Source organism: Podarcis erhardii, assembly GCF_964252035.2.
Source record: "Podarcis erhardii genome assembly, chromosome: 1".
Classification (NCBI taxonomy): domain Eukaryota; kingdom Metazoa; phylum Chordata; class Lepidosauria; order Squamata; family Lacertidae; genus Podarcis; species Podarcis erhardii.
The window spans coordinates 505,757-529,171 of record NC_138497.1 but is presented as its reverse complement, the minus strand read 5'-3'; the positions used below and the strand labels follow the sequence as shown (position 1 = coordinate 529,171).

The 23,415-nt window shown below is 49.3% G+C and overlaps 1 protein-coding gene and 1 long non-coding RNA gene across 3 annotated transcripts in view; both read right to left on the bottom strand.

The window, feature by feature from the left end:
• Positions 1–23,415, bottom strand: part of LOC309350064 — a 961,019-nt gene that overhangs the window by 733,214 nt on the left and 204,390 nt on the right. The gene's annotated exons all lie outside the window — the stretch shown is intronic.
• Positions 6,277–23,415, bottom strand: part of LRFN5 (leucine rich repeat and fibronectin type III domain containing 5) — a 69,555-nt gene continuing 52,416 nt past the window's right edge. The window contains exons 3-4 of one of the 2 annotated variants that reach the window (XM_081876276.1): positions 12,407–13,182; positions 6,277–6,779 (exon numbers count right to left, since the gene is read on the bottom strand). In XM_081876276.1, the coding sequence (XP_081732402.1) occupies positions 6,652–6,779; positions 12,407–13,182 (904 nt within the window). In that variant the 3' untranslated portion in view covers positions 6,277–6,651. Of the gene's footprint in view, positions 6,780–11,535; positions 13,183–23,415 lie in introns of those variants that run through there. The other variant, XM_081876275.1, reaches the window with a different exon arrangement.

The window sequence follows — 23,415 nt, the reverse complement described above, 5'->3', positions numbered from 1 at the left end:
CCCCTGCAGTGTAGGAATCCTTGATCTGGGTCCTCACCTTTGCAGCGGCAAAAACCAAGTTTGCTCCATCTTCCAGGTGACAGTAATAATAATAATAATAATAATAAATTTTATTTATATCCCGCCCTCCCCAGCCGAAGCCGGGCTCAGGGCGGCTAACAACACTAAAACAGTACAGCATTATAAAACAGTATAAAAATGGATTAAAATGAATTCAAATCAAAATTGATGGCAACCATAAACTAAAGTTTTGTAAAGATTGCCAGAGGAGGGAGTCAGGCTGCGCCCTGACCAAAGGCCAGGTGGAACAGCTCTGTCTTGCAGGCCCTGCGGAAAGATGTCAAGTCCTGCAGGGCCCTTGTCTCTTGTGAGAGAGCGTTCCACCAGGTTGGAGCCGCAGCCGAAAAAGCCCTGGCTCTAGTTGAGGCCAGCCTAACCTCTCTGTGGCTTGGGACCTTCAAGGTGTTTTTATTTGAAGATCGTAAGTTCCTCTGTGGGGCATACCAGGAGAGGCGGTCCCGTAGGTACGAGGGCCCTAGGCCGTATAGGGCTTTGAAGGTTAAAACCAGCACCTTAAACCTGATCCTGTACTCCACCGGGAGCCAGTGGTGTTCCAAGGCCTCCTTGAAGCCTTATATGCTGAGGTGGAGTCTGGGGCCCGCCCCCAGGCCCAAGGTGGAGAATGGGCTTGCAGGGGGAGCGGTCCTCCCCAAGACTCACCGGCAAAGCGGCAGCAGCAGTGTCCCGGGCCTCCTTGGAGTCTTTTATGCTGAGGTGGAGTCTGGGGCCCGTCCCCAAGCCCAAGATGGAGAGTGGGCCTGCAGGGGGAAGCCCTCCCCACACGCACGGCGAAGCGGCAGCAGACAGGTCCTTCAGATATTTGGAGATGTTTATCCTTTCTCTTCTCCGTCTCCTCTTCTGCAGGCTGAGATTGAGAAAAAGGCACCAGATTTCACAGAATTAAAGAACTGCCTCCCTCTGCCTTGCAGTTGGGCCAGCTCTGGCTCAGAGGAAGCATCGGGGCAGAGCAGCTTCTCTGCAAAAATAACATGAAATAAATGGAAGCCCTGCTGCTTGCAAATCTTCCCGGGGAGCTTTCCGGCTTGAAATGTCTCTCTGCAATCTTTCCAAGGCTGCCAGGGTGCGAGTGGGAGCATATGGCCTGATCCAGGCTCTGGGGAAGCCAGGTTTGGCAAGGAGACGTCTGCAGGGCAGAGAGAGCTCTGTCTGGCTGCCAAGGTGTTCAGGAGAAGCAGCTGGGCAGGAGAGGAGCATCTCCAGAGGCAAGGCTGGCTCTTGGCTGGCTCTTTCATTTCCCCTCATGGTCTGAGGTCCAACCAAATCACCCTTATGGGGCAGGAGGGGCACACCCATCATTGGGGTCGAGGGAAGTCTCGGGAGAGAGCCTGCGCAAACCTGGTGCTGTCCTGACAGGCCAGCAGGAACCCGGGAAACCCCCCAATTGCAAGCTGTCTGTGATGGCCTGGGATTCAGACTCGGATGCTGAACCTGAGGAATCCCAGCCTGCACAGGAGTCCCCGCCTTCCAGAACCAGCTGACCCAGGGCTGGGGCCTGAGCCTGAAGGGTCCTCACCTGTGCTGGGTCCTCAGGTGCAGCCATCAGCTGAGTCTGCTCTGGCTCCTGAGGTGATGGAGGACCCATTGCTTGCAGGTGCTCCACTCTCAGCCCCGTCAGGGGAAGCTGAGGTGGCCTCTGGGTCCAGTAACCCTCCAGCCTCTCCTGAGCTGCAGAGGCTCAGGGCAGAGAGACTGAGTTCTCGCAGGAGGGCTCTCCTCCAGGCCAGGAGAGGCGAGTCACCAGAGGATCAGGGCCGCCCTATGTCTCGGGGCAGATAAAAGCCAGCCAGCCCCAGTCCCAAGTTGCGGGAGCAACTTTCTTGGCTGACAGTTCCTGCCTGAACCCTGTCCTGCTCTTCTGCCAGAGTTCCTGACCTCCCTCAACACCCTGCCTTGGACCCCGCTTCAGCTTTGACGGACAGCCTCCATACCGCACCCTCGACCTTGGACTAGACTCAGACCTCACCGCACGGCTAACCCTCGGGACCAGCACACTGTCCCTCTCCCAGGCCATGATGGGAAGGGGGGCTGGGATGGAGAGGCAGTCAGGAAAATGGGATTGCGTGTCCTTCCTTGCAGGGCTGTTGGGTTAGGCAGCCAAGGTGATGCAGGAAGATTCAGAACAGTTGAGGGAGTTGGGTATGTTTAGCTTGGAAAAGAGGAGACTGAGAGGAGAAATGAGAGCCATCTTCAAATATCTCAAGGGCTGTCACAGGGAAGAGGGAGCAAGCAAGTTCTCCCCTGTAGCTCCTAGAAGCTGTCAACAGGCAACAGATCAAGGGAAGTATTTGGTTCCACTTTCTTCTGCCTTGGTCAGACCACACTTGGGATACTGTGTCCACTTCCAGGCACAACAGTTTAAGAAGGATGCTGACAAGCTGGAAGGTGTGCAACCAAGGAGGGTGACCAAGATGATCCAGGGTCTGGAAACTAAGCCTGATGAAGAATGGTTGAAGGAGCTGGCTATGTTTAGCATGGAAAAGAGGAGATATGAGAGCCATCTTCAAATATCTCAAGGGCTGTCCCATGGAAGATGGAGCAAGCTTGTTTTCTCCTGCTCTGGAGGGGAGGATTCCAACCAATGGCTTCAAGTTTCAAGAGGTTCCAACTAAACATTGGGAATAATTTTCTGATGGCAAGAGCTGTCTGAAGCTGGTGGACTCTCCTTCATCGGAGGGTTTTTAAGCAGAAGTTGGATTCTTTCGCTTTGGTTCTTGCATTGCAGGGACTAGATGACCCTTAGGATCCCTCGCAACCCTTTGATCCTATGATTATATGCGAAGAACATTTTCTTTGCAAATTAAAAGAGCTCTCAAATGTAGCAGGAGCTTGTATCACTTTTAATTAAGGTTGTGAGGGATAATGCTGCCTTGGCTCACTAATGGAGGAGAGCAAATGAACTGAAGCTCAGTTCAGATAAGATGGAGGCACTGCTAGAGGGTGGTTCCCTAGAGCAGATGGCTGGGAGGTGGCCTGTTCTGGGTGGGGCTACACTCCCTCTGAAGGAGCAGGTACATAGCTTGGGGGTCTTCTTGGATCCTTTGCTGTCGTTTGAGGCTCAGGTGGCCTCAGTGGTGGTGAGGATCTTCCATCAGTTTTAACAGGGATAGCCTAACTTCTGTCATCTATGCTCTAATAACATCCAGGTTAGATTACCACAACACATTATACAGGGGACTGCCTCTGAAGACAGTTCAGAAACTTCAGCTGTGCAGAATTTGGCGGCCAAGTTCCTCTCCCGGACAAGATGGTTTGGCGGATTAAACAGTCTATGGTCTTCAAAACTGAGCAAGAAGGCTCATTGTTGTGTTTGTTATGATGTTACATTATTGTGCTTTCATGTTGTAAACTGCCCTGTGATCTTTGGAGAAAAGTGGTATATAACTTAAACTTTTAAGAAGCTTTGCTGCCTCCCATTGAGAAGGTGGTGATACAAGGACGACTGCAATCGACACCAAGGTAATATCCCCAAGGCAACTATCTGTAAACAAACAATAAATGTCCATAAAAATGGCAAAAGTAGTTTCTTTCCCAAATAGGTTTTATCTTAAACCATTGCAAACGCAGTAAATAAAGAGATCACTTGTAATATGTCAGTGGTTCAGTGCTCATTGCTTCTCTTTCCAAAATAGATTTTATCTTGAACAATTGCAAACACAATAATAAAGAGCCCGCTTGTGATATTCAGTGCTCGGACGTCATTCCAGTTATCTGACGTTTCATCGCTAAAGATCTTAGTCACCAAGCTGTCAAAATCAACTGTAATAGAATTGCGCTGAATTAACAAGTAGAATAGAATACGGAAAATTAAAATTAAAAATGCATTGAGAATGCATAATTAAGACACGCCTTTAATTTTCCTTATTCTACTTGTTTCCCATTGAGAAAGGCAGACCATAGCTATCTTGGCCAGCAGCCATGAATGACTTCTGCTCCTGGAATTTGCCTAAACTTGCTTTATAGCAACTATAAGCTATAAGCTAGTTCCCCCCAGCGGGAGTGAGCTCCAGAGTTGGACTATGCAGTGCATGAAGCACTTTCTTTTTTCTGTCCTGGATCTTCCACTGTTCAGCTTCACTGGCTGACCATGAGTGTTCCAGTGTTAGGAGAGAGGGAGAAGAATGTCTCTCTGTCCTCTTGCCCCTGGCCTTGTGCTTCCTTCCCTGGCAGCCATGGCTTCTGAGAGGTCCACAAGGTGCCCCAAAGGACTTAGAGAGAGGCCTGCCTGCCTTTGGCCAGATCCTCAAAGGCGCCTCCCATTTGGGCAGGATGGAGCAGGATGTGGCCCCAGCAGCCAATCCATTGGGGAGGGAGCAAGGCACACTCTCTTCCTTTTTACCAAGCACAAACACACCTTTTGCGCCCCTGCACATGCTTGGCAGAAACCCAGAAGATGCGTCTCCAGCACCATCCTCTCTCTGTGACCCGGCATCTAGGAAGGCAGGCCCACCCCCCAAAAAATGGTGGTAACATCCCAACAGGAGGCCACCCCCGGGCAGTGCCAAAGAATGGCCCCGTCCGATTCATGAGGCAGATTGCTGAACTGAATAGGCCAAAGCAAAAGGCTCCTTAGTCACGCTCCAGCATGGAGTCCGGAATCCTGATGCCCTTCTTGCCTGCCTGCAACTCTCTCTGTGCCATTCCAGAGAGCCAGTGTGGGGCAGCGGATGTGCTGGACTGTTGTTGTAGCTCAGTAAGAGACTGGATCAGAGCCAACAAACTGAGGCTCAATCTGGATAAAACAGAGGCACTCTGAGTGGCCGATTCCCTTAGACTGGAGTGATGGGGGGGGGTTGCCTGCTCTACATGGGGTTACACTTCCTCTGAAGGAGCAGGAGCGTCACTCGGGGTTCCTTCTGAATCCCTTGCTGTCACTTGTGGCTCAGGTGGCCTGGATGGCACGGAGTACCTTCCATCACCATCAGCTGGTGGCCCAGCTGTGCCCCTATCTGGACAGGGACAGCCCAACGCCTGTTGTCTATGATCTGGTAACCTCTGGGTTAGATTGCTGCAAAGCATTATATGTGGGGCTGCCTCTGAAGACGGTTCGGAAGCTTCAGCTGGTGCAGAATTTGGCGGTCAGGCAAGACGGGCAAGACGGCTTCAGAATATTACACTAATCCTGGTCCAACTGCACTGGCTGCCCATTCATTTCCTGGCCCAATTCAAAGTGCTGGTTTTGACCTATAAAGCCTTAAAACCCCTCAGGACCACAAGACCTCAAGGACCGCCTCTTCCCATATGAACCTACCCAGACCCTGAGATCATCTTCGGAGGTCCTTCTTCGTGTGCCTCCGGAGGGTGACAACACAAGAACGGGGCCTTCTCTGCAGTGGCTCCCTGTTTGTGGCATGCTCTCCCCAGGGAAATTTGCCTGGCGCCTTCATTGTACACCTTTAGGCACCAGGTGAAAACGTTCCTCCTTAACTAGGCCTTTGGCTGATTGACATCCTTTGTCCTTTTAAATGTGTTTGTAGAAGGGCGAGGGTTATTGTTCTGTTTCGGTTTCAGTTCTTGTTTTATTATGTATGTTGTCTTTTTAACTTGTATTTTTTATGGTGTGAACCACCCTGAGATCCACAAGTGAAGGGTTGTAAACAAATTTAAATAATAGTAGTAATAATAATAATAATAATAATAATAATAATAGTTCTTAGCATTGGACTAGAACCTGGGAAAACAGGGTTGAATCTCCCTACTCAGCCATGGAGTTCACTGGCTGTAACTTTGGGGGGCAATTGGTGCCTCTTAGCCTAACCTACCTCACAAGGTTGTTGTGAGGATGAAATGGGGAGAAGGGAGAGTCATGAACCCCTCCCCCCCCTTGAGCTCCTTTGAGGAAAAGGTGGGGTGTGCATGATGGTCACCAGACTTTCCACACCACTGTGTTCCCTCCCGAAATCTGCCCCACTGACTCAACATGATCTTCCTGGAAAGGGTCTCGTGACCCCCCTGGCCCTCCAGGCTGCCAGACCCTTTTACAGAACAAGGCAAGAGCTTCGTTTACAGCTGGGAAGGAGGTGGATTCAGAAGACGACACACTTAATTCTGTTCCAGTCTCGGTGAGCAGGGAGTGAGCTGGACCTTCTCCCAGCCCCCCGGAAGCTGCTCCAAGATGTTGCAGGATGTGTCTCAAAGACGCCCCCCACCCGCCCGCCTGCCCTCCCCACTCCTGTCAATGAACCAGTGGGGAAACGCTCATATTAAAACATTTATTTCCAGGGGTGGTGTGACATAATGGAGAATCAGTCATACGGTCTGTGAATTCAACCACCACCAACCAGCAACCACGAAGAGGAAGAGCAGAGGTCACGCTGGGCCCAGATCCCTCTCCCTGTTAATTCTTTGCTGTACAAAAGAAAAATAAAGTCCTGAAGGCCAGAAGAAGACACTTGCAATGCCTGGGCAGGGTTTCCTGGGGGTGGGGTGGGGCGAAAGGGGGGGGGTGGAGGAGGGGAGACAGGGGAGAGCATCCATCCCTCCAGCATCCCCAGTCTCCGTGGGTTCCCAGCGCAGGCCTGAGGCACCGGGGGTGTGACGTCCCTGCTGGTGGCGCAGAATTTGGCCCTATTCTCAGTCTCCGGTGAGTTGAAACCGAATGGATTTTTGTCGGGTGCAAACGTGGGCGGCCACGTTTTCAGGAGGAGGAAGAGGAGGAGGAGGAGGAGGGTGGCAAGCACTCTTCAGGCTGCTGCCAGCTTCTGTGTGGGGGAAAGAGAAACAGAAAGAGAGAGAGAGAGAGAGATCTATAACGCCCGGCTTGGCCCAGCTCCTCAACAAAAGCAGAACCAACCTGGAAGGGGAGAACTTCCACCAGATCCCCCCCCCCCTCCCTGCTGCCCACCTGCCCATCTAAGCATCTTCCACTCAGGAGAGATGGAGCCAGGTCTCCACAACGCCCCACCCCCTGGGACTCCAGACCCAGGAAAGAAAAGGCTTTGACACACAGTGCCTGGCTGAACTGTGGAACTCACTGCCACCAGAGGCAGAGATGGCCAGAAACCTAGATGGCCTTGCAAGAGGATGAGACAAATTCCTGGGAGAGGAGAGGGCTTTCCATGGGCGCGAGACATGTGGCTCTGCTCTGTCTTCACAGCTGGAGGCCAGGTGCTGGGAACCAGAGGAGGGGAGAAAGTGCTCTTGCGCTTGAATCTTCCATGAATGTGCCTTATTGTCTTTTCAAGCCATCTCTGCCTCCTGCTGGATCAGGCCCGTGGTCCATCTGCTCCAGCCTCCTGTTCTCACCGGGGCCAGCCAGATGCCCCCATGGGAACCCAGCAAGCAGAACAGGAGCACCAGAGCAACTCTCCCTTCCTGGGCCTTCCAGAGCCTTTTCCTCCTCCGAGAACTCCCTTTTCTCTAGTTCTCTTTTCAAGCCATCCAAGCTGGCAGCCCTCACGGCCTCCTGTGGCAGGGAGTTCCACAGCCTAACTCCACACCGCATGGAGGACTTTATCTGTCCTGCATCTTCCAACCTTCAGCCTCCTTGGATGTCCTCAAGTTCTAGTGTTGAGAGAGAGGGAGGGGAACTTCTCTCTCCCTCCTTTCTCTGTGCCAAGCATGAGTTTACAAACTCCTGTCACGCTCCCTCTTGCTTGCCTTTCCTCTCACGAAGCAGCCCCAAATGCTGCCACCTTTCCTCATAGGGGGTTCACTCATGGGGGGTTCCCCATTGGCACTTGGTTGGCCGCAACAAGGAGATTTCGGTGATGGTGGCCTGACTCTGGCATTCTCTTCCCGGGGAGAGAGACACATGAGAACATTCAAAGAGTCCTGCTGGATCAGGCCCATGCTCCATCTGGTCCAGCCTCTGGTTCTCACATAGGCCAGCTAGATGCCTCCATGGGAAACTGGCAAGCAGGATCCAAGCCCCGCCACAACTCTTCCCTCCTTCCCTTCCAGCAACTGGGGTTCAGAAGCACCACTGCTCCCAACTGTGGAGGAAAGGCATCAGCCCCTGGGGCGAGGAGCCTGATGCTCTTCCATGAATGTGCCTCATCCTCTTTTCAAGCCATCTCTCCCTCCTGTGGCAGGGAGTTCCGCCGTTCATCCTTGCACTGCATGAAGAACTAGATGTCTTTCCAGCTATGGTGAGCTGGAAGCCAAGGCGTTCTATAATTAGCCTTTTAGCTATAGCTGCTAAAAAAAACCAGGTCCTGTTATGTGTGGTTTTCTATTGATTCTTAAATGTTTTCTCCTTCCCGGGCTGTTTGCACCTAGTTCTGCACCGGCCTTCTTGGAAGCTGCCTTGAAGGCAGGCTGGCGAAGAACAGGAAAAGTCAAGCATTAGGACACAAGAAAGGACTGCTGCTGCTGCTGCTGCTCGACAGAGAGGGCTCCTTTTTGAAGATAGTTTATATTTTTTATCTATCCATTTTAAATTGTTATTGAGATTAATGTTGTATTTTTAGTTTTAGATTGTATGATTTATGTGGAAATGGTTTTCCATTTGGTTGTGTACCTTTTGATATGTTTTATTGATTGTTTATGACTTTTGTTATGTTATGTAATCACGCACCGTATTTTTCGCTCCATAAGACGCACCCGACCATAAGACGCATCTAGTTTTTAGAGGAGGAAAACAAGAAAAAAAATAATATTCTGAATCAAATGTTGTTGAAGAGGCTTTGTGTGGCTATCTCTGAAGCCAGAACAGCAAGAGGGATAGCTGCCCAGCCTACATTCGCTCCATAAGACGCACACACACTTCCCCTTACTTTTTAGGAGGGAAAAGGTGTGTCTTATAGAGTGAAAAATACGGTAAATCTTGTCGTGATGTAAGCCGCCTTGAGCATTGTTTTAACTATGGAAAGGCGCCATACAAATAAAATGATGATGATGATGATGAATAACCCAGTTTGGTCGTAATGCCAAACCACTGCTTAGCAGAATGGGATCCAGGAAGCATGGAGTCGGTCCCTGCCTGTCCCCTGTCCGCCAAATGAGTTTGGAAGCATCTGCCTCATGCTTTGAACTCACCACAGTTTATTGTGATGCATGAAAATGACAAACCACAGTTTGCTAGGAAAGTTCAGCACCAAACCATTGTTTCTGATTCCAACCCGCCAGCACCAAGCAGGATGGCCCAGAAGGTGGAAGAGAAAGGGAGGCTCTCGTCCCTGTGGAGAAACGTCCGGCACCTGAGGTGGGGGTGGGGTGGAGAGAGCATCACAAAATATATGGCCCACGATGGGTTCAGGGAAAACGGTGACCTAAAGAACATATGTGCATTTTGCAAAGTTGATGTATTTTTAAAAATCTGCCTATTTTGCTTAGAATGTATGCTTTTAACTGTGAATTTTATTCCTTCTGCTTTTCTACGAACTTAAGAATTGTGGAGTTGGAAGGGACAGTGGAGGAGGAACCCTCTCCGGCACCCGGGGCGGCGCAGCCCATATGGACTGTGCATGTGTGGCATCCCACACATGCGCACTCTGTACGGAATGTCGCACATGTGCTGTGCGTATGGGCTGCCGCTCGCGCGCGGTGAGTGGCACCCCTATGGACACCATGCAAGCAGCAGCACATATGGACTGCGCATGTGCAGTGACTGTATGGGATGCCACACATGCGCAGTCCATACGGGATGCCGCTGGCGAGCGTTGGCTGTGTGGGCTGCCGCTTGCACGGTGACCATACAGGCTGCCGCGCAAGTGGCATCCCATATGGACAGCATGTGAGTGGCGCCCATATGGACTGCGCACACCCCCTACAGCTGGGGGGAGGCAGGGGCCATCTTGTCACCCCTCCCAAAGTGGTACCCGGGGAGGCCTGCCCCCTCTGCTGCCCTCTTCCTACGCCCCTGGGAAGGGACATCTAGTCCAACCCCCACCCGCTTTTAATGTTGCTTTTTAATTTTAATGTATCTTTTGCATTCTTTTAAAGCATATTTTATGTGCTTTGCAAACAGCTAGTACTTTTGTTTTCAGGAAAGCTGCACGCACATTTTGTTAAAAATAACAATGGCGCACATTCACACACGTCGTTCTTTGTGCACAGAGTAAGGCAGCCTTTAGTCTAGCAAAACGGGATCAACGTCTCCTCGGGAGAGTTACTTACTACGAGAATTACTTTTCAACTATTGTCTTTGTGACATTTTTAGCTTTCTGCATTCCCTCTGTGTCGTTTAAATTTGCATGTGGGAATAATAATAATAATAATAATAATAATAATAATAATAATAATAATGTTGCAAGCTGCTTTGGATGGACTTGGCCAGAGAAGTGACTTTTTAAAATGCCATTCACGGAGCCTTGAGTACATATCAGGGGGAATCATAAATATCGGGGGGGGGGGGAGATAAATAAAATATAAAATGAATAGATAAATAAAAGAGAGTTGGGGGGAGGGGAGGCTTTACAAACAAGAGGAGCTGACTCTGGAGGGAGAAAATGCAAGAGAGGATCATCTTCCTTCCCCACCAGATTCACCCTAAGGAAGGAGAGCAGCTCATTGAGGCCCCAAAGTAGCCCCAAAGGAAGGACCCAGAAACCAGGCAAGGCCAAGGGAAGCACCCAAGGGGGGGTGGCGGGGGGGTGATGTGATTAGTTGAGGGCATTCATCTCTGAATTGGCACGGGCACACTTTGAGTTTCAGTTGTTGGATTTTTTCTTTTCCCCACACAAGTTCTCAAAACGGAGAAGCCAACCGAGCCCATTTTTGCATATGCATTAATTCTATCACGGAAGAAATGAAGAAGGGATCTTAACGCAATTGTGAAATCACGCCGAGATCCCTCTTTGCACCGCGACTGAGTGCATGCAATTCCTTCCCTGGGATCCATCGGCAACCTGGGGCGAAAAGCGTGCAGCCAAACAGTGAGCAGCTTCTAGGTTTCGTCCAGGAGAACAAGGGATCGATCCAGCACCGGGGCATCTCCAGAAACAAGATTAAGCCATTTGGAACCCCAAGAAGGAATTTGCAGGAGCCTCGAGAGATCTCCCGGGCGAACATTGCAGAGGTCTTATGGCTGCTCTGTTTCGGGGTGTTATAACTGCTTTTTATCAGTAATATGGCATTGCAACAGGCCGTCTTTTCCGTCTGGAAAGCTGACTCATAGCCTTGCACAAATAGAAGGAACAAAAGAGCGAAATTGGCACAAATATAAATGCTGCTGACTCAGCCTGGAGAAATCTCCCTGCCGCCAACAAGACCCACGGAAAGCAAGGCTGGCCGGCCTGCAGCACCGCTGACCCACTTTCTCTGGTGCTAGAGACCCCAGACTCCTGCTCACGGCTACCAAGAGAGAGATGGACAGGCTCTCTGACCAGACACACTTCCAGCCCGGCTCTGTCCTGCCTCCTACAGCAGACGAGCTCCGCCCATTGGGCAGCCTGGCCAGGGGGCAGGGGCAGAGACCTCCTCCTTCCCCCTCCCCATCGGCCATCCAGATAGGGCGCCCCCAGCACCCCTGAACCAAGGAGGGTAATTCCAAGGGCATCGCCTGGCCACACCGGCTGAAGGTATTGAAGGAATATTTTATTTTACACAACGTAGCAACACAGAGTTGATGGGTTTTGTACAGTGTTGGCCCAGAAAGGAAGGCAGGACCAAAGTCTCAGGGGGAAAGAGGGCAGAGAAGACACTCGGCTCGATTTAGAAATGCTCCCTCTCCCTTTTTTGTCTACTGATCCATCAGAAAAGCAGCCCTCCGTTGACACAGAGGAAAGAGCAACAAGGCCCTTCTACAAGCGGCTCTTTCTTTCCCCCAGGCCAAGGCTCCTTCTCTCTTTCCTGGGCTCCTTCTCTCTTTCCTGGGTCCTCGATCGGCTAGGGTGGGACCCGGGTGCCGATCCTAGCAGAGGCGGAGACCCCGCTCGACTTTTGTGCTTTCCCCTTAAATCTTTGTTTCCTCGCCAATATTTCCCTCCGGTTGTTAGATTAAACTGAAACCCCAAGAGAGGAAAGGTGGTGTGAAGGGGCGCTCCATGGTGGTCCACGCCCCGCTCTGGGCGGAGAGGCGAGAGGGGCAGGAAAAAGCCAGCCACTGCCCCCACCCGGAGACGAGTTCTTGGACAGTGTTTGGAGGGCGGGGGAACCCTCCGTCCTTTTTTAGGCCTGGCAAAATAAAAAAAGAAAAGCCACACCCCCCCAGCGGCTCACACCGTGCTTTCCAATATCCACTCCGAACTGGAGAAAGTTGCTTGACCACTATCCGCCTCGGAGGAGTCTGTCTGCAAGAGCATCCCGTTCATGGACAGGCTCCGCTTAGACCAAAATCCGCCCGGGTTCGGGGAGTTAAGGTAACAGTGGTATTCCATGATCTCTCCGTTCAGGGAGTACCTGCGCTTGGCGCGGGATGGGTCGGCGGGCAAGGTGAGGAACTTACTTGGCTTGGCTGGCGCTCTCTTGTAGGTGGGGGCTGCCCCCGGGGAAGAGTCTGCCGGCCGGGCGGCCAGCTGCAGCGCCGTGGAGTTGTTGCGGTTCGTGTTCTGCGACTCGAGGCCGCCGGACGCGGAGGAGCAGGAGGCGCCTTCGCCGGGGACGGCGTCGTGGCTGCCGGACTTTGGCGTGGGCTTGCGCTTCAGCTTTTGGGAAGCGGGGGGCCCCGGAGTCCACGTGGGCGGCAGAGCGGAGGTAACGCCGGCCCCGGCGGAAGCGGAGCAGGAGTCCTGGCCGGGAAAGGCGTCCGCCGGCCGCGCCGAGCCCTCGCCGCCCACCTTGCAGCACTGCAGGCTCTCCTCGCGCCCCATGGCCTGCTTGGAGCCCGACGGCGGCAGGGCAGCGCCGGCGCCGCCAAACCCTGGCTGCTGGGCCTGCTGGGCCCCGTTGGTCTGGGAGTAAACGTTGCTGACCTTGGCGGCCTTGGGGTGCCCGCCGTTGTTGCACACCTTGTAGCGGATCATGAGGATGATGATGAAGACCAGCACGGAGGCCACGATGATGCCCCCGATGATGATGATCATGGTGCCCCCCAAGAACTGGGACTGCATGAAGTGGCAGCGCACGTAGTCCTGCTCCGTCGTGAACTGGATGCAGCCCACCACGCGGGTGGCCGTCAGGGAGGTGATGCCGTCGTCGTAGATGGCCAGGACGCACAGGTCGTAGACCGTCCCCGCCGCCAGGTTGTTGACCAGGAAGGTCTTGCTCGTGGGGGGAATCATTCTGCAGAGGGACAGAAAGAAAAAAGGCGTCACTGGGCTGGACCGGGAGGACCAACCTCAGAATCTTAGAAGAGCTATATAAAGGTAAAGGGACCCCTGACCATTAGGTCCATTCGTGGACAACTCTGGGGTTGCGTGCTCATCTCACTCTATAGGCCGAGGGAGCCGCCGTACAGCTTCTGGGTCATGTGGCCAGCATGACTAAGCCACTTCTGGCGAACCAGAGCAGTGCACGGAAATGCCGTTTACCTTCCTGCTGGAGTGGTACCTCTTTATCTACTTGCACTTGATGTGCTTTTGAATTGCTAGGTGGGCAGGAGCTGGGACCGAACAACTAGAGCTCACCCTGTCATGGGGATTCAAACCACTGACCTTCTGACTGGCAAGCCCTAGGCTCTGTGGTTTAGACCACAGTGCCACCCGCGTCCCAGAAGAGCTATATAGGTGGTTGAGATAGATAGATATATACACACATATACACATATATATACATACATATACATACATACATACATACATACATACATACATATATATATAGTCCAGTAGCACCTTAGAGACCAACTAAGTTTGTTCTTGGTGCATGTACACTTCTTCAGATACATTCATATGCACACGGAAGAATATAACAAGAACAAACTTAGTTGGTCTCTAAGGTGCTACTGGACAATTTTAAATTTTTTTCTGATATATTTCAACTGCATCAGACCAACACGGCTACCTACCTGAATCTATATAGGTGGTATTTAACACCAACTAAACTTGCCAAAATGTATAAGGTAAAAAATAAGGAATGCTGGAAATGTAAAGAAAAGGAAGGAAATTTCTATCATATGTGGTGGACTTGCAGTAAAGTCAAAGTCTTCTGGGAAATGATATAGAATGAGTTAAAGAAAATGTACAAAAGTACATTTGCTAAAAAACCAGAAGCATCTTTACTGGGCATAGTAGGGGAAGAAATTACAAAGAGACCAAGAATAGTTTATGGATGCAACAACAACAGCAAGGACTCTATTAGCTCCAAAATGGAAACAACTGGAATGAGCAACGATTGAAGACTGGCAGGTGAAGATGATGGAATATGCACAACTGGCAAAGCTGAAAATCCGAAACCAGCGTGATGAAGCTTTCCCAAAAGACTGGAGTAAATTCATACAATATTTGAAGGATGATTGCAGACAATTAACAACACTGGCAGGATTGACTTAAGAAGACTTGTAATGTTTATGATTTATACCTTTTTATATTTATTTAAAATGTAAAAATGGAAATGGATGAAATGTAGGGAGGAAGAGGTACAAATGCGGTGAAATAGATAGGAATTATGGTAACCACAAATCAAGCCATTGGCCCATCTTGCCCAGAACCCTGTTCTCACAGCCAGGTGCCTGTTGTGGGCAGCCCCAAAGCAGGATTCGAACACAAGACCCCTCTCCCCTCCTGAGGTTTACAGTAATTGGGATTCAGAAGCATGGCTGCCTCTGACCGTGGAGGCAGAGCTGAGCAGGGTAGATAACAATCAGGATTTTAAATAAATAAATTTTAAAAATTGGATATTTTTTATTTAAATAGTTTTGTAAAAAAATTAAATTGGATTTTTTTTTTTTTTTAAAAATGCTTTTGGAGGAAAAATATTTCTAAAGATTTTCTATTTAAGTTACATTGGAGTCCAAAGGCTATTCATCAGGAAATAAGGATTTGTTTTAAGTTTTTCATGTGTGCTAAAACTCAGTCTAAATAAAAAAAAAATGTTGAACCACATCAGTTAACAAACATGGATACATATGCTATAATGTTATTGTTTTAGTTAAATAAATGGTTTAAATTGTTATGAAGGAAATGGTTATTTTAATCCTTCCAATAAAGTACAGCAGAAAAGTTCTCCAAATATAAACAGTTCACTTATTAAACCTCACAATAATTTCATAATTATCGGTCTTTGTATTTCTGATAGTAGAACCAAATTTGTAATTTTTGGTAGAACTGTAGAAACTACTCTGAAAATTTATTAGTCCAAAAACGAAACCTTCATCTGGTTGTAAATATTAAGATGATACCAGCATGAATGAGTCTTTCTGTAAAAAAAATGATTTAAATCAAGTCTTACTGACTAGTGATTTAAATCGTGATTTAAATCGGTTTTGGTCTGAAGCTAAAGAAGAGAAGGCTGAGCTTAAGGCAGAAGCAAGTCATTCTCTCATCTGTACTGGACAAGGGCAAGGAAATGGGCACAATGAAGACCTGATATTGCAGCCGAGACCCTGAAGGATATTGCCCTATTGGGAAAACTAAAGAAAAGGGACATGAGATGCTAAGAAGAACCTGCTGGATCAGGCCATCTAGTCCAGCCTCCTCTTCTCATGGTGGCCAGAAGAAGCCTCTTCTGGGAAGCCAGCAAGCAGATTTCAAGGACAAGAGCAACTCTCCCCTCCCCGTGGTTTCTGGAAAGTGGAAATCGGAAGAGTTGCTGCCTTTGACCAGGGAGGAACAGTACCGTCTAGCCATCCTGGCTGGGAGTCATTGATAGTCTTTTATCCCTCACGAATTTGCCCAGTCCTCATTAAAAGCCATCTAGGCTGGTGGCCAGGGCCGTCTTTACCCGGGGGTGCGGGGCACCCGGGCGCCAAATTCTGGGGGGCGCCAAATGTATACCTAGCGTCAAATATTCCCGACAGTTCAAGAAACAAAAGCAGTTATTTCCGCTGCCTTGTTGTTATAGGCGAGCAATTTTCCTCCCCCCAAAAAGCTCAATAACTTTGAGTTCGCCCCCCCTAAAAAATTTGGGGGTGACTAAACATGGGGGTGCTGGGCGGATCTTTGCACCCCGGCAAAGCATATGCTAAAGATGGCCCTCTTGGTGGCCATTGCTCCTTCCCTCTTGTGGCAGTGAGTTCCATAGTTTAAGTATGCACTGCATGAAGGAGGATCGAATCTCCCCACATTCATTCATTGAATGTCCACGAGGTCTAGTGTCTCCTCAAAACTAAAAAGTCCCAAACGCAATCACCTTTCTTTGTAGAGAAGCTGCTCCAGCCCCTCAATCATTTCAGGGGCCCTTTTCTCATCCCTTTCATTTTTATCCAAGTAGGACCAATTCAGCCAGCTAGCCCTGGTGATTATCTAATGCTTATTAGATGGATTTCCCCTAAATTGATTTCTGAACTTTGAATTTTATTGTTATTCATGTGTTTATACTTTATTTTATGCTGCTTTTACCATTAAGTGTTTTAAATTTGTTGCTAGTCGCCCTGAGCCCGGTTTATGAACTGGGAAGGGCGGGGTATAAATAAATTATTATTATTATTATTATTATTATTATTATTATTATTATTATTATTATTATTATCATCCTTCTTGACGTGAGGCACCCAAAACTGCACGCAGGGCTCCAGATGCAGTTGCGCCATAGATCTGGGCAGAGGCATTAGGATACTGGCAGTTTTGCTTCCCATTTCTTTCCTAACTATCCCTAGCACGGAATTTGCCTTTTCCATGGCTGCTGCACACAGGGTCAGCAATTTCATTACCTGTTTGGCTTGATTTTATTTCATTTGCAAGCAAGAAGGAGCCTGACCTGGAAGCCCCCTCAATCCACGAGCGAATAAGGCCAGTACAGTGACTCAGGGCCTGCAAATACTTTCAGTTACTTTCCCTGGACATTACAGGGCCCACGTTTTGCTGTCTGGTCTAACCTCAATATCTATGCCAGAAATAGTTCCAGTTGTGTTTTTTTTTTATACATAATATTTATTGAAATTTTAAAGGTTACAAAAAGAAAGAATAGAAACACCATATCAAACAAAAACAAAACAACGCATCACGATAAGGAAGAAGAAGAAAAAGAGGGGGAAAAGAAAAAAAAACACACAAAAAACCACAGCTAATCTTCCCATAACTTGTCTTTCATTTGCTTGTTTCCTTGACCTCCTCACACCTCCCTTTTTTGTATTCTAGTTCAGTTGACTATTTCAGCAAATCCTTTCCATCTTTTCCACTTTTTGTTCTGTACAGAAATAGTTCCAGTTGCTGCATTTGACGCATCCATGCACCTGTGGTTTATTTCCTTTGGTTTTGTTTCTCGTCTGACCTTGCTCAACAGCGATCCATCATTCTATTTATTTAGTTATTAAAAATATGTATATACCTCTGCATCGTAAAAATCGTAGCAGAGCAGTTTACAGCAATATAAAACCGTGCAGCCGGTGGTTGCACGGGGACTATGCGAATTGTCAGCCGATCCTGTCTGATCAGGCCACGTTTTGCAGAATTTGGTATAACCTTTGCAGAAACAATTCAACAGACTTTATTTAAGAAGAAGACAAAGGAAAGAAACAAACACTTCTCGCTGTGCCAAGGAGAGTCAAGCAATGGATAAGGAAGACTCAGAAGCAGCACCATGGGACACAGAAAGGGGCGCCCCCAAACTCAGAGAGGAAGCTGAGAGCAAAGAGATATGGCCTGTCCTGCTCCCAGCATAACGTGGGATCTGTTCTCTTTTTGAACGTAAGCCGTTGAACCTCCAGCACACCCTCCAACACTCCTCAAATGAAAATAGGGACATTTCTCACTTCCCTCCAACTGCCCCTCCTGCCCCCCCCCCTTTATTCCTCACCATCACAGAGCATTTCCACCACCAACGGGACGCAGCACTCGTGCCCTCCCTACTCCTGAGAAAAGCCCTGAATCCCAATTTTATTTTATTGCATTCTTTGGTAGATTTACAAAAAGAAAAACACACACCAATATATACACTTTAGAGAGGGGCAAGATTAGATGCACAATGCATATATATTTTTAAAAATCAAGACTCCTCCTGCTCTGCTCTTTTCCCCCTTTCTTCTTGCCCAGGGTGGCCCTGCCCTCTGCCTGCCCCCCAGAGCCAGGGGGTCACGTGGGGCTGGGCCTTGCCAGCCACAGCCTCTCCTTGCCCGCTTTCCAGCCACCGCCAAGAGATGCCCTAGAGATGCCCCTTTTCAGCTGCTGCTCGGGACAAACGCCGTTTCAGCCTCCCCCCCAAGTTCAGGGGTGGCAGCACCAGCTGGTGGCGGGCAAAATGACATTTCAGGATCCAATCCAAAGCCAGGAGGGCTCTCATAATTCCTGGAAAATCGGGAGACTTGGAGAGTATGCTACAGGCAGAGCCTCATAAGACAAGGCCAACGTTCTCAATGTTTAAAGTTACATTGTAAACCAGAGGTTCCCAAATGTTTGGGGGCCATCACTGCTGCCCCATCCCCAAGTTCCATAAATTCATCCCCAGTTCCCCCTTCCTTATAAAAACCATTATCCAGAAGAGCAGTTTGCAGGACTCACTAAGGAAGATGGTACGGCAAGGCAATTCAAATCAGCAGCCAGATAACTACACATTTGTTCAAACCCCAATTAAAACTACTCACTTCAATGAAGTCTACAAAGCAGATGAACTGCATCTGGTGCTGACAGACACCTCCAGCGTGCCCCCCCCGTGCCCCCTCACCTCTTGGGATCCCCCTAGGGAATCCCTTTCCCCACCCACTTTGTTATCCAGCTTGGAGGCTCCGTGATGCTTGTCCCTAGCAAAAGATGAAGCCATTTTCTGCCTCCCACCTGGAGAGAAGCCTCATGGGGTGGGGGTGGGGCGCATAATAATAATAATAATAATAATAATAATAATAATAATAATATCTATTTATAACCCACCCATCTGGGCGGCTTTCAACAGAATATTAAAAACAGAATAAAACTTCAAATGTTAGAAACTTCCCTAAACAGGGCTGCCTTCAGATGTCTTCTAAATGTCAGATACAGTGGTACCTTGGGTTACAGATGCTTCAGGTTACGACTCCGCTAACCCAGAAATAGTACCTCGGTTTAAGAACTTTGCTTCAGGATGAGAACAGAAATCCTGACCCGGCGGCAGCGGGAGGCCCCATTAGCTAAAGTGGTGCTTCTGGTTAAGAACAGTTTCAGGTTAAGAAAGGACCTCCGGAACGAATTAAGTTCTTAACCTGAGGTACCACTGTAGTTGTTATTTCCTTGACATCTGATGGGAGGGCGTTCCACAGGGCGGGTGCCACTACCGAGAAGGCCCTCTGCCTGGTTCCCTGTAACCTCACTTCTTGCAGGGAAGGAACCGCCAAAAGGCCCTCAGGAGATGGGCCGAGGTCATTGAGGGCACCCAGCCGCCTCTTTCTCAGTAGTGCAGAAGCCAGAGGAGAAGGTGGCTTTGTTGCAAATACCCCATGGCAAAAAGACAGGCTCCCCAACACACAGAGGGGTGGGTAAAGGAATCAGACCCCCATGTCCTCTTCTGGTGGGGGCTGCTCCTTAGTCTCAAGTCTTCTTCTTTATTTATTTCCTGCATTTATACCCCAGCTTTTTCTCCCCAAGGAGCTCAAGGACCCTTACGTGGTTCTCACCCCCTCCTCTTTTAATCCCCTGTCCTGCAAGGCGGGCCGGTCTGAGAGAAGGCAGCGACCGGCCCAAGGTCCTCTTTTCACAGATGAGAATGGAGAAGAAACCAAAATTTGGCTTTTCCAGAACAGCATGTGAACTGAAACACACGGCCACCCTTCAGAAACCTGCACTTCTCCAGATTTTGCAATGCGGCTCTTGCAAGGGCAAATGCTCACATCAAGGCAAGAATGGAGGAAAATGGCAAAGAAAGAGGCATCTTATTATGGAAAGTTGTTTTGCAAAAAAATGTCTTTATCAAGCAAAATTGCAAACAGGTGTGTCCATTTGGAGGAAATCACACTAAAATGTTGTGGGGTAACAGCAACAATAATGGTGGCAAACTGCTGTGAAAATGGGGAGCCGTGAGCTTAGGACTGCTGTGGGCTTGTAGCTCAGTGGTTAGAGCAGGCATCCCCAGACTCGGCCCTCCAGATGCTTTGGGACTACAATTCCCATCATCCCTGACCACCAGTCCTGTTAGCTAGGGATGATGGGAGTTGTTGTCCCAAAACATCTGTAGGGCCGAGTTTGGGGGTGCCTGGCTTAGAGCATCTCCCTGCCCGAACCCCTGGAAAGTGTGTGCTAGCTAGACCAGCAGGTCTGACTTTGTATCGAGGAACCTTGCTGGCTGCCTAAGGCTGCAGAAAGAAGCAAATAATTTTATTTATGACGCTCCCTTCATCCGAAGGTCCCAAGGAAGACGGCAGCAGGAAAGCAACGTCATAAACCACAGACACGAAAATAGGGTGGGCTGTAAATCTAGGGGAAACGAGAAAGCAAAGTGGAGAGGCCAGCCAGCCAGCTGCCCACCACAAGTTGGCCTCAATTGGCCCGGAATCGGGGACAAGGAGTCCAAGGGGCCCAGACACAACCTGAGACGCCTCCTAAGACCCAGAACTGCCCTGGCTGAGCATCCTCTCTCGGAACAGACTCCATCCTGCCGCATCCTCTCCTCCTCAGGCTTCTAGTCCCTGTGAGCAGCCCCACAACCACAGACACACACAGCCCTCCCCACAGCCCCCAAGGGGAGTCCCCGGCAAACGCTCTCTTCTCGCCCGATGCAGTAACGGCAAGGAAACCTGCCGGCGTCCTGGGAGAGTCCGGGGGCTTGTGGGTGGCTTTGATCTGCAGGGTCCTGCTCCCTCCCCAAGGAGGTGGCTTTGAAAAGTGGGGGAGAAAAAGGGAATAATTTATGACAAATGGGTTTGGAAAGGTGTGACTGCTCCATTAGGAGGCTTCAAAGCAAATCCACTTAGCAAATCCACCACCTTGTCCACACGCTCTTCCGTCATTCATCCATGGGTATATATAAATAAAAAATAATTTATGGATATCCTTTTCCCCTGTCGTTCCCTCCCCCAAACAGAGGGTGTTAGTGTCCCCTGAGTAGGGCTAACTTTCCAATCCTTGCGCTAATCAGATTACCTCAAAGGATTAAAGGTCAGCGGGGATGAGCCAAAAATAAAGCACAAATCAAACCTGATGGCTGCAAAAGGCCTTTGCTTTCCTCCTGCCTGGAGGCTGGTTGGTGCTGGTGGAGAATCAAAGAGCTGCAGAGTTGGAAGGGAACCCCAAAGGTCCTCTAGTCCAGCCCCCTGCAATGCGGGCATCACAGCTCAAGGGTCCCTGACAGGCGACTGCCCAACCTGTGTTTGAAAACCTCCAAGGAAAGAGAGTCCGCCACCTCCCAAGGGATTCCGTCCCGCCATCGAACAGCTCTCACCAGTGCCGGATTCACGTATAAGCTGAACAAGCTCTAGCTTAGGGCCCCACTCTCTTGGGGGCCCCAAAAAACTTAAGGAAAAAAGCCTGGATGTACATTTCCAAAATACAGTGGTACCTCAGGTGTAATGGTTTTAGGGGGTTGCTCATGCGTAAGTTGGCGCCACACCTGGCTGGGTTACCTGGGTGAACCCTTTCTGTCCGGACAGCCACCCATCCGTGGCTGTCTCAATCGCTGGCAGAATCCGTCAGTGGGCGTTTCTTGAACTTTTTCCAGCAAAGAAGTTCTTTGACGCCCAGTCTCCTCCTACTCTCCCTGCGTGGAAGTCTTCTGCGCAGGGAGGGTGTGGGCAGCGGAGGACCCGTGCTCTCCCCACTGGTCTCCGGCGAGGAGTCCTGGAGCCTTCTCTCCAATTCCCCCATCTGCCCCCCTCCTCCACTGGTGCTACGCTGATTTCCTTCCCCAGCGGATGGGCTGCCTCTCTCCCTACTGGGACCCTCTCCGGCATCCCTCTGGAGCCTTCCCTCCACCTCTGGCTCCAATGGCAGTTCCCTGACATCAGGTTAAGAACTTAATTCAGTCTGGAGGTCCGTTCGTAACCTGAAACTGTTCTTAATCTGAAGCACCACTTTAGCTAATTAGCTGTTCTCATCCTGAAGCAAAGTTCTTAACCCAAGGTATTATTTCTGGCTTAGCGGAGTCTGTAACCTGAAGTGTCTGTAACCTGAAGCGTCTGTAACCCAAGGTACCACTGAGGCATCTGATCAAGGCCTGTATTTTAAAATGAGCTTAAAGATATATTTGCAAATGTTTGTATGTTTCATGCCAGGCAGAAACCAGCTGGCTAAGGACTTTGGCGGTTGTTTATCTTCCTGCTCTGCTGAACAAGCCCCCCCCCCCCCTGATTTATAGCAGTAGCAGGAGACAAGTTTCTCAAAGTTGTAAAAGGGAATTACAGGCTGGGAGCAAAGGTTACACTGACCCTACATATTACAGAATACAATCAAGCTGCAAAAACACTAATTATACCACTGTGCCTATCATTTGTTTGTCTGACAAATAAATTATTATTTTAATTTCTCTATTGCTGCGTTGAATATTTCATTCCAGCTAAGCGTTAACCACAAGCAGGGTGCTACACCACTGTATAAGATATAAAACAAATAAAATAAAACCGACCTACAGCAACAATGTTTTGTATTGTGTAGGCTCCTATGAAGTAAGAAATGAGCTCCGCCTACTCCCTCAAATATCCCTGGTTTGCTCCTTTCTATATACAGTGGTACCTCGGGTTAAGTACTTAATTCGTTCCGGAGGTCCGTTTAGCCAATGGGGCCTCCTGCTGCCACCGCGCTGCTGGAGCACAATTTCTGTTCTTATCCTGAAGCAGAGTTCTTAACCCGAGGTACTATTTCTGGGTTAGCGGAGTCTGTAACCTGAAGCGTCTGTAACCTGAAGCATATGTAACCCGAGGTACCACTGAAGACGGTGCCTACATTCTGCATGTGCAAATGGTTTTAGATACCTATTAATTCCATCAATTACCATATACCATATAGTTGGGTGGCCAACTATATTCAACACACAAGTACAGCAACAATTTGCTGTTGACAAAGGACAGCTGGACATATCAAGGGCCCCATTACCTTCAGGAGCTGAGGGCCTCATCAAACCTCAATCCGGTCCTGGCTCTCTATGTCGGAAAGGTCTACCTAGTGTTTTGTCGGAATCTAACCCTGGGAGAGCTCGTGATTTCTATCATTCCTGAATTTACTGACCTGCTCTGCACTTTCTATAAGATGTTTTGAACGGTGATCGCCAGCCACTTTGGCCACAGGCTCATTGTGGCAAAGGGACTTCTGCACAATTAATTCAAACCAATTCTAGAAGTTTATCTGACTCCCTCAGCCCTCACCTCTCTGATTTTGTACATTACATATTTATTCAGACTCAGCCTTTTCCCCTGATGGGACTCAAGGCAACGTACAAATAGCCATTCCCCTCTTTGAGGCCTGCCAGATGTTGATGGTGTTTTATTTAAAAAAAATATAAGCTATTTGACTTTGTTGATCAATT